General features: G+C 41.6%; 1 protein-coding gene across 1 annotated transcript in view; it reads right to left on the bottom strand.

Moving 5' to 3' along the window:
* Positions 1-2,227: 2,227 nt before the first annotated feature.
* The window catches only part of LOC134357514 (ATP-dependent Clp protease ATP-binding subunit clpX-like, mitochondrial), a 39,510-nt gene continuing 27,411 nt past the window's right edge, over positions 2,228-14,326 (bottom strand). Inside the window, exons 9-12 of the mRNA XM_063069135.1 lie at positions 12,648-12,932; positions 9,806-9,898; positions 3,052-3,158; positions 2,228-2,348 (exon numbers count right to left, since the gene is read on the bottom strand). Of these exons, the coding sequence (XP_062925205.1) occupies positions 2,279-2,348; positions 3,052-3,158; positions 9,806-9,898; positions 12,648-12,932 (555 nt within the window). The 3' untranslated portion in view covers positions 2,228-2,278. The remainder of the gene's footprint in view (positions 2,349-3,051; positions 3,159-9,805; positions 9,899-12,647; positions 12,933-14,326) is intronic.

Below are 14,326 nucleotides of genomic sequence, written 5' to 3'. Positions count from 1 at the left end.
TAAATGTAACAAAAGAAAGACCCCGTACACATATAACATAACTAAAAGTAGTGGGAAGTTTGAGGATTGGGAAGATTTTGATAATCAACAGAAGGCAACTAAAAAAACATAAGGAGAGATAAGATGATATATGAAAAGAAGCTAGCAAGAATATAAAAGAGAATACCAAAAGATGTTCAGATATATAAAGTGTAAAAGAGAGGCAAGAGTGAATATTGAACTGCTGGAAAGTGATACTAGAGAGGTAGTAATGTGGAACAAAGAAATGGTGGCTAATTTACTAAGTATTTTGCATCAGTTTTCACTGTGGAAGACACGAGCAGTATGTCAAAAATTCAAGAGTGTCAGGGGCAAAAATGAGTGTAGTTGCTATTACCAAGGTGGTGCTTGGGAAGTTGAAATGTCTGAAGGTAGATAAATCACCTAGATCAGATAATCTACACCAGGGTTCTGAAAGAGGTAGGTGAAGAGATTGTGGAAGCATTGGTAGTGATCTTCCAAGGATCTATAGATTCTAGAATGGTTCTGGAGGACTGGGAAATTGCAAATGTCACTCCACTCTTTATGACTGGAAGGAGGCAGAGGAAAGGAAATTATAGGTCAGCTCGCCTGATTTCGGTGGTTGGCAAGATGTTGGAGTTCATTATTGAGGATAAGGTTTCAAGGTACTTTGAGGCACATGAAAAAGTTGGCCAAAGTTAGCATGGTTTCCTTAAGGGGATATCTTGGCTGAAAAATCTGTTGGAATTCTTTGAAGAAAAAAAAACAGGATAGATAAAGGAGAATCAGTGGATGTTGCATACTTGGATTTCCAGAACGCCTTTGACAAAGTGCTGCTCATGAGGCTGCTTAACAAAATAAGAGCCCACGGTATTACAGGAAAGCTACTACCATGGATAGAAGATTGGCTAACTGACAGGAGGCAGAGAGTCAAAATGAAGGGTGTCTACTCTGGTTAGCTGTTAGTGACTAGTGGTGTTCCACAGGGATCAGTAATGAGACCGCTCCTTTTCACATAATATATCAACAATTTGGGTAACAGAATTGATGGCTTCATAGCCAAGTTTGCGGATGATATGAAGATAGCTCAGAGTATGCAGATGGATTTAGACAGATTGGGAGAATGAGCAAAGAAATGGCAGGTGGAATATAATATGGGAATTGTTTGGTCATGCACTTTAGTAGAAGGGATAGGGGTGTAGACTACTTTGTAAATGGAGAAAAAAATCAGAAATCAGAGGTGCAAAGGGACTTGGGAATCCTTATTCAGGATTCCCCAAAGGTTAACTTGCAGATTGAGTCAGTGGTAAGGAAGACAAATGCAATGTTAGCATTCATTTTGAGAGAACTAGAATATCAAAGCAAGGATGTAATGCTGAGGCTTTATAAAGAATTGGTCGGACTGCACTTGGAGTATTGTGAGCAGTTTTGGGCGCCTTATCTGAGAAAAGATGTGGTGGTATTGGAGAGGTTCCAGAGGATGTTCACGAGAATGACTTCAGGAATAAAAGGGTTAATGTATGTGGAGTGTTTAATGGCTCTGGAATTTAGAAGAGTCTATTGAATATTGAAAGGCTTAGACAGAGTGGATGTGGAGATGATGTTTCCTGTCGTAGGGGAGTTTAGGATTAAAGGGTACAGCCTCTGAATAGAGGAACGTCCTTTTACAACAGATGAGAAGGAATTTCTTTCACCAGAGGGTAGTGAATCAGTGGATTTCATTGCCATTGGGGCTGTGGGGGCCAAGTTGTTGAGTGTATTTAAAGCAGAAGTTGATAGGTTCTGGATTAGTCAGGGTGTCAAAGGTTATGGGGAAAAGGCAGAAGAACGGAGTTGAGAGGGATAATAAATCAGCCATGATAGAATGGCAGAGCAGGCCCGATGGGCCAAATGGCTTAATTCTGCTCCTATGTCTTATGGTTTTCTGTAATGTAGGAGTGAGTGTGAGTTTCAGACTCCAACTAACCAACTATGACACTACACTGCACTGCACTTTCTCTAGTTGTTCCACTTTATTCTGCATTGTTGTCTTGCTTTGTTCTCCCTCAGTGCACAGTGTAATGTTTTGATCAGTAGGAACAGTCTGCAAGACAGCTCTTCACTGAATCATAGTACATGTGACAATAATAAACCAATACCCCAACCTCAAAGGTTTAAATAAGGTGGTAAAAATCTATAATCTGGAAACTTCCCATGTTTATTCATCATAAATGAGCGTGCCTTCGTTGTTTTAGTTAATTATCCAAACCATCGGGTTAATTACTATTCCACTGGTTAATCACTTGTTGGTGTCAGCTCCTTCCATCCAATCATAATCGTCACAGTTTTTATCCACATTCGGTGATGCTCTATAAGAAGTAATCACACATTTTAGTTTAGTTTACACAAATATGGAAAGTAAAACCTAAGAAAACATACTAGATTGAATAAATATCAGGAGGGAAAGAGAGAGAGAGACAGAGAGACAGAGAAAAAGAGACAGGCAGACAGACAGATGGACAGAGAGAGAGAACAGACAGAGAGACAGAAAGAGGGAGGGGGGTAGATAGATAGATAGATAGTGCGAGAACCTAGAACAGTGGAGCACGGTACAAGCCCTTCAGCCCGCAATCTCATGTTGATATTTTAATCAACTCTAAGATCAGTCTAATGGTTCCCTCCCACGTAGTCTTTATTTTTCTTTGAGAGATGAAATGAGAGACAAAAAGAAAGAAAGAGGCAGGTGTTACTGTTGTTTGGACTTTTTAGCCTTTTATTAAAACTTAGTTTTCAGAAAATAATACTGACACAGATGTTTTGTTTTTGTGTAGGAATGAAACACAAGATTAATGTCATTAGTATAATACCATTAGTAAAATTAATTTCCTTCAAGATTCATATACAGAAGAAGATATACCATTATATATGAAAACCTATGGGACAAAAATATTCAAGATTTTTGTGACAATAGCAAACTTACTATTATATCACACAAATAATATTTTAACTTGCTTAACTTGAGTAACCATGACAATTTAGTTAGTACGAGTTTACTCCAGCATGGTAACTTACCTGATATACTCTGGGCTCTTCAACCCATCAACAACTTCCTTATCTATGTGGACTCTAATGATATTTGAATTTGGCACCTCATACATGGGTTCAAGTAGTACCTGTTCCTGAAATAAATCAGACATCACTTTCCTTCAAACATGTAATTTTGACTGCACATCCTAGGCTGGAAGTTAAGCCTTTAACATCTGTTTTTGGTGCGTAACTTTTCCCAAAAATATTTTGTGAATTCCCATTAAGTCTTGTAGAATGAAAGCTGGTCTGGACATTTTTTGTTGGAATTCATTACAACATGGATTTCATTTGTCCAACATTTCCTTGCAGATGTGATGACAATTTCTGAATGGGCAGCACATAAACATTTCTTATCAACAGAACTTGACACAGTACCCCACAATCCACGAACATAGAACACAGAGAACAGTACAGTAAAGTAGAGGACCTTCAGCCCACAATGTTGTACCGACCTTTTAAACAACTGTAAGATCAATCTAACCCTTCCCTCCCAAATAGTCCTTTACTTTTCAATCATCCAAGTACCTATCTAAGAGTTTCTTAATGAATCTACCTCTACTACCACCCCTGGAAGCTTGTTCCACACACCACCACTCTCTGTAAAATACTTACTGCTGAAATCCCCTGATACTTTCCTCCAATCAAAGTTCAAACGTTCAATGTAAATTTATTATCAGAGTAAATATATGTCACCATGTCATCATTTTATTGTGGGAATACTCAATAAATCCATAATAGAATAATAACCATAATAGAAACAATGAAAAACCACACCAACTTGTGCTTTTAACCAGTGTGCAAAAAACACAAACTGCAAATACAAAAAGAAAGAAATAATCATAGTAAATAAATAAGCAATAAATATCAAGAAAATGAGATGAAGAATCCTTGAAAGTGAGTCCATAGGTCATGGAAACATTTCAATGAGTGAAGTCATCTCCTTTAGTTCAGAGCCAGATGGTTGAAGGGTAATAATTACTTCTAAACCTGGTGGTGTGCGTTTTGAAGCTCCTGTACCTACTTCCCGATGGCAGCAGCAAAAAATGTGCATGTTCTGGCTGGTGGGGTTCCCTGGTGATGGATGCTGCTTTCCTGCAACAACACTCCATGTAGATGTACTCAGTGGTGGGGAGGTTTTTAACCCATGATGGGCTGGGCTGTATCCACTCCTTTTGTAGGATTTTCTGTTCAAGGGTATTGATGTTTCCATACCAGGTTATGATGCAGCCAATCAATATATTCTCCACTATCCACCTATAGAAATTCATCAAAGTTTTAGATGTCATGGCGAATCTTCACAAAATCTTAAGGAAGTAGAGGTGCTGCCATGTTTTCTTCGTAATTGCATATGTGTTGGACCCAGGACAGGTCCTTTGAAATAATAACACAGGAATTTAAAGTCGCTGACCCTCTCCACCTCTGATCCTCTGATGAGGACTGGCTCATTGACCTCTGGTTTCTTCCTCCTGAAGTCATCAGCCTGAATCTTGTTGACATTGAGTAAACAGTTCTCATTTTGGCACCATTCAGCCAGATGTTCAATCTCCTTCCTGCATACTGACTCATCACCACCTTTGATTCTGCCTACAGCAGTGGTGTTATCAGCAAACTTGAATATGGCGTTGGAGCTGTGCTTAGCCACACAGTCATTAGTGTAAAGTGAGTAGAGCAGGGGGCTAAGCACACAGCCTTGTGGTGCACCTGTGCTGATGGAGACTGTGGAGGAAATGTTGTTGCCAATCCAAACTGACTGGGCTCTGCAAGTGAGGAATTTGAGGATCCAATTGCACAAGGAGGTATTGAGGTCAAGGTCTTGAAGCTAATTGATAAGTTTTGAGGGAATGATAGTATTGAAAGCTGAGCTGTAGTTGATAAAGTGCATCCTGGTATATGTATCTTTGCCCTCTGGATGTTCCAGGGTTGAGTGAAGAGCTAGTGAGATGGCATCTGCTGTGGACCTGTTGCTCCGGTAGGCAAATTGGTGTGGATCCAAGTTACTTCTAGGCAGCAGTGTACATGTTTCAACATCAGCCTTTCAAAACTCTTCAACACTGTGGATTAAGTGCTACTGGACAACAGTCATTGAGGTAGGTTACCAGGTTATTATTAGGCACCGGTATAATTAAAGCCTGCTTGAAATGGGTGGGTACCTCAGACTGCCAAAGCAAGAAGTTAAAGATCTCAGTGAACACTCCAGCCAGCTGATTAGCACGGGTCCTTACAACTTGGCCAGATACCCTGTCCAGCTGGATGCTTTTTTTGTTGGTTTACCCTCCTGAAGGCTGCACGCACACTGGCCTCAGAGACTGAAATCCAGGATCATCAAGGGCTGTGGGCCCTGGCTGTGATGAACTGCGTGGGAGAGTTTTTACAGTGGAAAAGCAGTTGCACTGGGGAAGTTCCATTCTCTCAACCTCAGAAGTCTGGGTCCGGTAGTACAAGTCATCACAATTAAGGTCTTCTGTGGTTGCATTTGATGAACATGACATCTTCTGTGCCTTGTTGTGCCCTTCATTCTTCATGAAACATTGCAGAACCGCCTTCCTGGCCATTGGATCTAACTGTTGATCTCATACACCAAGTCCGCCAGAGCTGAATTTGCATGCTAGGACACGTATGTTCCATATAAGGATTACGCCTCATTGAAAGTGGTGAAAAATACAGAATTTAACATCTCCACAATATTGTTTTCATATTCTGTTGATAGATTCTTGATTGGTCAAGGTGTCAAAGGTTATGGGAAGAAGACAGGAGAATGGGGTTGAGAACAATAGTAAATGAATAATGATGGAATGTCAGAGCAGACTCGATGGGCTGAATGCCCTTATTCTGTTCCTACTGTACGTTTTATGATCTCAAACCCCACTCTCCCCCGGCACTTTCAAGTAGTCCAATATCTTCAGTTTGTAGATGTTTTGATATTGACATGACCTGCAGTGGCTCGGTTTGCAATACAGCACAACTGGCCCAATCTGTGTTCTGGTGGGGGTGGGGGAGACAACCAATGAAGACCCATGTTCTGTTGCCCTGATGCCCACTTCAATCTCTTCCCAAAACCATTTGCTGCAATTTACCCGTTTCCCTCCTCTCTATCAGAGCCTTGAGACACCACATTGATACAGGACTTAGAAACCACATTAACCAAATTCCACAAATTACTGATGTTAAAAATCTCAAACATAATCAAAGGGCATTCTGTGTAAAGATTTTATTTAGAGATACAGCGTGGAATAGTCCATTCCAGCTCTTTGAACTGCACCACCCAGCAACCCCAGACAAACTCCGATTTAGACCCTAACCTGATCACGAGATGGTTCCTTCAGGTTGTTATGGCTGGGAGTGGTAGTGGAGAAAAGTTCCCATTATCTATTAAATGCTCCCAATCTCAAATGGCCTCTGACAACCAAGTCCAGCTCCTGGCCTTGACATGTGGCTTAGTTACTAAGCCTGACGGAATGGTTTCTACTGACAGGAGAAGTGGCAAGGACAGATTACTGGCACCTTAAAACCAATCACTTTGGGCAGATGGGGCTTGTCAGCTATGACTGGCAGCTCATCTAGGAGAAGGCAAATTCTGATTTCAAACCTCCACAGCCTTGTGGCTATATCCACTCATGAGGAAGGCTTCGGGAGTAAACCCTGAGGAAAAATCCAAAGCTGGAGTCCCTAGGGCAGTCCGAAGTTGACTGGCAATTCCTGCGACACTGCTGGTGCCAAACTGTATCGGTCTCTGTCGTTCCTTTGGGTTCATCAGATGCAGGAAGAGGGGAAGCCTACAGCATGGGCAGCATCTTGTTCTCCATATCGTGCTGGCCTGGTATGCTTATCACATAGACTGCTGGGATGCAACATCCATGCTCGAACCCGACTTACAGAGGGTCTCAATCATAGTACAACTTACAATGGCCAATTAATTAAAGGCTGGATAAACTTGGACTGTTTTCTCTGGAGCACTGGGGAGGCTGAGGGGAGATCTGATAAAGGTAGATGATGGGTCTCAAACCCTCGGTGAGACAGGGAGTTATCTATCTCAGCATGTGAAGACAGACTCCGGCGGATTGAGCGGACGAGACCAATGGAAGGTCCAACAGTCAAGAAGGCGGTCTCTGCAAGCATTGTGGAACGTGTAGAGCACAACTAGACACAGAAGACGTCCTGGTCATCCACTGCGCCTAGTCCCATCTCCAGCCATCTGATGAGAATTGGGAAGAGAGAGTGAGGCTGACGCTGCGCAACTCTCTCTCACTTAAATCCAAATCATACGCTAGTCTCGACACCATCATCATCATAATGGTGTCAAGGTCTTCATCAACGACAACCATGGAACAATAAGATTATGAGAGGTATCGATAGAGTGGACAGTGTGTATCTGTTTACCAGGGTTGAAATGTCTAACACCAGAGGGCATGCATTGAAGGTGAGAGGGGTTAGGTTCAAGCGAGATGTGAGGGGTAAATTTTTTACTCAGAGAGTGGTGGATGCCTGAATGCACTACCTGGTATGGCGGTAGAGGCAAATATATTAGAGGCTTTTAAGTTACTTTTCGATAGGCACATAGATCTGAGAAGGATGGCAGGAAATGGACATGGTGTAGGTAGGAGGGATTAGTGTTTGGATGTTTTTTGATTTGCTTATTAGCTGGTTCAGCACAACATTATGGGCTGAATGGCCTCCTGCACTGTACTATTCTATGTTCTATGTAACCTACTAATGAGCATGTCTTTGGACCATGGGAGGACACCAGAGCACCCAGAGAAAGCCCATGTATTCCACGGAGAGGGTGTACAGGCTCCTTACAGAGGATGCTGGGATTGAACTCTAAACTCTACCAGCAATAACATCACGATAACTGTTATGCTGCCATGGTGTCCAATATCTGAAATATTAAACCTGTTTCTCTTCACACAAGATGCTGCTGAGTATTTCTGTTGTCTGACTCATGATAACGATCATACAGAACAAAGAAAATATGTCCCAATTTTGTGGTTTTTTTTTACATGACAATCAATTTAGTATTTGGGCAAAGCATTCAGCACAGCAAAAATGTATGCAATCTAATCTCCAGACAAGCTATTCCAAGTGTTATATTCAAATATTTCCTTTTCCATTTTGTGGCACATGAAGTTGCTCAAAGCCCAACCCAATGTCCCCTTTGTGAGAGGCAGAAAGGTGTAAGGCTGCCAAGAGAGATCTGGTGAAGCTGTACAGGTCAATCCCCTGTACAGTGGATGCAGTGGATGGCAGACGTGTTGATGAACTTCAACCATCGCCTTCAGAGGACCGTGGAATCACGAGGTCATCGATGGCCGGGCTAAGGGCCCAAGTACGTAAGTAAGTACGAAAGAAGAAGAATATGATTTACATCATCTAAGAATATGAAAGTTAAAACAAAACATGCTTTGGATCATGGGCTGTTTATTCCTGTTCTTTGCCCACATCTACACTCAGTGGCCACTTTTTTGGATACACCTGTACACCTGCTCATTAATGCAAATACCTAATCAGCCAATCATGTGGCAGCAACTCAATTCTTAAAAGCATGCAGACATGGTCAAGCGGTTCAGTTGTTGTTCAGACCAAACATCAGAATGGAGAAAAATGTGATCTAAGTGACTTTGACCATGGAATGATTGTTGGTGCCTGATAGGTTGCTTTGAGTATCTCAGAATTGCTGATCTCCTGGGATTTTCACACACAACAGTCTCCGGAGTTTCCAGAGAAGAGCGCAAAAGACAGAAAACATCTAGTGAGCAGCAGTTCTGTGGGTAAAAGTGCCTTGTTAATGAGAGAGTTCAGAGGAGAATGGCCAGACTGGTTCAAGCTGATGGGAAGGTGACAGGAACTCAAATAACCACACATTACAACAGTGGTGTGCAAAAGAGCATCCCTGATGCACAACACATCGAAACTTGAAGTGGATGGGCTGACAGCAGCTGAAGACCATGAGCATAAACTGAGTGGTGAGTTTATGAGGCACAGGAGACACTAAATAAAGTGACCACTGAGTGTTGTATTACTGGATTTTACCACAATAAAATCTCTCATCTCACTAACGATATTAACAGTGAAGCAGATATGTAGTGAAGTAGTGCTGTGGAAGGTGCATTTCTGCCCTCTGAGTAGAAATGGTACGTGAAGATTTCCTGGATCACACTGGAAATGGCAGGAGAAGGACCTGGAAGTCCTTGTGCAGGGGGAGGATGGATTTCTTTAGCCAGAGGATGATGAATCATTGCCATAGAGGACTGTCACTGAGTCACTGAGTATACTTGAGAATGCAGGAGAATGGGGTTGAAAGGGATAATAAATCAGCCATGATGGAATTGTGGAGCAGATTAGATGGGCTGAGTGGCCTAATTCAGGGTTTTCTCTGGGTGCTCTGGTTACCTCCCACATTCTAAAGATGTACGAGTTTGTAGGTTAATTGGTCACATGGGTGTGATTGGGTGACAAGTATTTGTTTGGCGTAAGGGCCTTTTACTGTGCTGTATCTATAGATAAATAAATAAGCAGCAATCACAAAATAGGCACAAATATTATCGTAATGCACTGTGTACATTGCTCAAAAATATTACAATTCAGTGATAATTCACTTGGAAGCTGAGCCTTTGTTATGTTTGTCCTACCTTACACAACAACAATTAGTTTTGGTTTTAGTCGTAAAATACATTTGATTTGATTTCCAAAATGCGTCTGCAGCATTCAGTTCTTACGATACAGTTGTTGACACTGAACATACCACGATTGATCTCAGTCCTCGCGCTCCTGTCTCACGCTCAATTGCTTTACTTGCGATGGCGCGCAAGGCTTCCTCGGAAATGGAGACATGACACTGGAAAGTTCAGAGTGACATTTATGAGATATCCCATATCACCAAGGAATTCTCATTTAAACGCAAAAACGATTTTAAAGATGTAAAAATGTTTGAAGGATCCCACACACCCTGCTCATGACTGTTTGTCCCACTCCCATCAGGGAGGAGGCTACGTAGCATCCACACCAGGACCACCAGACTCAAAAACAGTTACTTTCCCCAAGCAGTAAGGCTGATCAACATCTCCACCCACTAACCCACCCCTTCACACCCCCAATCACCACTACTTTATCATTTCCTGTCAGAGTCACCTAATGTACTGACACTCCTGTACCTAGAGTCACTTTATGGACATACAATCAAGCTATCTTATGTGTTTATATTTATTGTGTTCTTTATCTTTTTTTTGCATTACATTGTATCCAGAGTAACAATTACTTTAATCTCCTTTACATTTGTGTACTGGACATGACATTAGACAACCTTGAATCTTGAACATAACTGTAGCACTTTAATATATATTTTAATTTTCTACATATATCGCTTCACAAACATGAAAAAAAATCTGCAGTTGCAGAAAACCCAGAGCAACACACACAAACTGCTGGAGGAACTCAGCAGATCGGGCGGTATCTATAGAAAAGAGTAAGCAGTCTACATTTCAGGCCGAGACCCTTCATCAGTCCTAATGAAGGATCTCAGCCCAAAACGTCAACTGTTTACTCTTTTCCTTACATATTGTTTTGTGTATTTGGACAGGATATTTTCTATTGGCTGAACATGGTTCACAGCAGCCTCAATATCAACAAGAGATACTGAATTTAAAGCAGAGGTTATTGATTAACAAAGGTGTCAAAGGTTACGGGGAGAAGGCAAGAGAATGGAGTTGAGGAGAATAATGAATCAGCCATGATGGAATGGTGGAGCAGAATCGATGGGCTGAATGGTCTAATTCTGCTTCCAGGTCTTATGGTCTTATGGAATCCGCTGGGTTGCTATGTATCTTCTGTGCTAATGGGGACACAATGTCGTGACAGTTCATATATATCTAGTCTACTTATCTTTACATTAGGAACAGAATCAGGTTTATTATCACTGATGTATGTCAATGAAGTTTGTTGTTTAGTGGAGGCAGTACTGTGCAAAGGCAAAAAATTACTATGTAACAAAAATATAAGTCAATAAATAGTGCAAAAAAAGGAATAATGAGGTAATGTTCATGGGTTCATGGACCGTTCAGAAATCCGATGGTGGAGGAAAGATGCTGCTCCTAAAAGAGAGCAGCACCTCAGTGTAGCAGTTAGAGTAACGCTATTACATTGCCAGATACATGGGTTCAATTCCTGCCGCTATTCATAAGGAATTCCTACATTCTCCCTATGAACACGTGGGTTACCTCCAGCTACTCCAGTTTCCTCCCACATTCAGGTATTGGTCACACGGGTGTAGTTAGGCTGCATGGCCTCGCTGGGCCAGATGGGCCTGTTTCTGTGCTGTAACTCCAAATAAAACTGGTGCTTCCAGATCAAGTAAGGTTTCCATTACCATGGAAACCATAGCAAGGTGGCCAATGATGTCTCTTATTGTCATATATTGAATTTAAAGATTCAAATAACATTTAATTAACAAAATATGTATACAGAACACAACTCTGAGGTTTGTCCTCCTGAATATATGACTGTTAGTGACAGAAATGTAGTGTTTATAAAATACAGCTTTGTTACACTGCTAGCAGAGGCTTTGCCATCAATACTGCTCTTAAAACAAACCTTGGCACATGAGATATAAAGCAGCAACTTTGATCAGAATAAATTATTAGTTTATACCTGTCATAAGTAAAATTATACATCGACCCTACTTTTAAAAAGCAGACAATAAAATTAATGTAATCTGAGTCACATGAATTTGTGTCAGAATGTTACTGGGACTTGAGGGCCTGAGTTGTAGGGAGATGTTGAATAGCTTAGGATTTTACCTTTCCCACCCATCTGGCTTCATCTATCACCTTCTAGCATTCATTTTTTACTCTTGGACCCCCACCGTTAACTGAGGCGGTCTGTGGAACCCCAGTAGGGAACCACTTTTCTAGCTTGTCTTCCCTACCTCCCTCCCACATCTTTTTATCCTGGCATCTTCCCCCTTCCTGATGAGCTCCTCCAGCACTTTGCGTGTGTTGCTCCAGATTTCCAGCATCTGAGAATCTCTTTTATTCAGGACTTCATTCCCTAGAGTGTAAGAGAATGAGGGACAATTCGATAGAAATTGGTTATAGAGAGAGTAAGTGCAAGCAGGCCTTTTCCTCTGAGATCGAATGAAACCAGAACTAGGGGTCATAGGTTAAGGGTGAAAGACGAAATATTTAAGGGGAACCTGAGGTGGAACTTCTTCACTCAGGGGTTGGTGCAAGTGTGGGACAAGCTGCCAGCAGATGTGATGGATGTGGGTTGAATTGTAACATTTAAGAGTAGTTTGAATAGGAGGGGTGTGGAGGCCTAGCTGTTGTCAGATGCCAGGAAAATTAATATAAACTGAGTTACATTAGTAGCAGCTGATGGGGATTTGATGAGATAACGCCATTTCATTCAATTCCCTTTTCCGTGAGCAAGCAGTGAAGTTTGGTTACACCTTGCCTACCTTGGTGTAATAATTGTAAAGTGCTGTTTCTTTAAATCACCACCACTATTTAGACTACAAATTGATAATTTTCTCCTTTTTAATATAATCCCAGTTATACGAGCCCAAAACTCTGCTTCTCTCTTTTCTGTACCTGATCCATGCTGAGCAGCATCTTGTACTGTGTCATTATTGCATTCCGTGGTTCTGTCAAAATCTGAACTAACATGTCCTCAGTTAAACTGTGCAGTGTGACAATGACAGGAAATCTTCCTACAAATTCAGGAATCATTCTGTATTCCATTAGGTCCCTGGGCTCCACCTGACGGAGTAACTTATCTCTCTCCGGGAAGTCTTCATGGGCGTTCACTCCAGAGGAATTAGCCAGGCCAGCTGCTGCCGCAGCACGACAGCCAAGTGCCGCGTCAAATCCGAGGTACTGAATGACAAAAATGCAGCAATTAGCATGCACTACCTGCAATTTTTAATGAGCTTTGCTATGCACATAACTGCAAGAAACTGTAGAGAGCTGTGAACACAGCTCCACACCTCATGGAGATCAGCCCCCCCTCTACGGACTCCGTCTCTCCTTCTTGCTGCTTCAGTAAAGCAGACAGCATCATCAAAAACCCCACCCACCCAGACAGTCTGCCATCTCCCATTCAGCAGAAGATAATATCTTGGTTTATGTACTGTGTGTGATAGATGTTGAGAGGGTGCACCGTGATCAGGACGAACGTTGTTCCATATGGTTGTATACGTGTACAGTCACATGACAATAAGCTTGAACTTGAACTGGAAGCTAGGAAAAAAAACCTTTTATTGGTGGTAATCATTAATTTAAACTGCACTGGATACTCTGAACTGTTTTAAATTTCTGTTTGCAATATATTTCAATCCATTCGTCAAACATGTGAACTCCATAATCATAACAGCAGAATCAAACACCCCACCCACCCCGGACAATCTCTCTTCTCACCCCCCTCCCCACACCCTTTCCCATCAGGCAGGAGATATAAAAACTTGTAAGCTCATGGCACCAGGGTCGAGGACAGCTGATACCGCTGTTACCAGACACTTGAGCAAACATTTTGTACAATAAGATGGATTCTTGACCTCATACTCTACCCTATTATGATCCTGAACTTTACTGTTTACCTGCATTGCACGTTCTCAGTAGCTTTTGCATTTTATTCTCTACTGTTATTGTTTTACATGGCACTACCTCAATGCATTGTGTAATGGTTTGATCTGTATAAAGACTATACACTGTATATCAATACATGTGACAATAATAATTGTAATAATAATAATAACCGTAGAAAGCATTCTTCTAGGGTGTATCACAACCTGGTATGGAAGTTGTCCTGTCCAAGACCGGAAGAAGCTGCAGAAGATTGTGAACACAGCCCAGCACATCACACAAACCAATCTTCTGTCCTTGGACTCGCTTTACACCGCACGCTGTCGGAGCAGTGCTGCCAGGATAATCAAGGACACAACCCATCCAGCCAACAAATTTTTCGTCCCTCTTCCCTCCAGGAGAAGGCTCAGGAGCTTGAAGACTTGTACGGCCAGATTTGGGAACAGCTTCTTTCCAACTGTGATAAGACAGCTGAACAGATCCTGACCCAGATCTGGGCCGTACCCTCCAAATACCGGGATCTGCCTCTCGGTTTTTTGCACTACCTTAATTTCCATTTTTCTATTTTCCATTTATGAATTATAATTTAAATTTTTAATATTTACTAATTTTTAATATTTAATATTTGTAATCCAGGGAGTGGGAAGCGCAGAATCAAATATCGCTGTGATGATTTACGTTCTAGTACC

The sequence above is a fragment of the Mobula hypostoma genome, chromosome 16 (assembly GCF_963921235.1).
Source record: "Mobula hypostoma chromosome 16, sMobHyp1.1, whole genome shotgun sequence".
NCBI classification, from domain to species: Eukaryota; Metazoa; Chordata; class Chondrichthyes; order Myliobatiformes; family Myliobatidae; genus Mobula; species Mobula hypostoma.
This window is presented reverse-complemented; position numbering and strand designations above follow the sequence as displayed.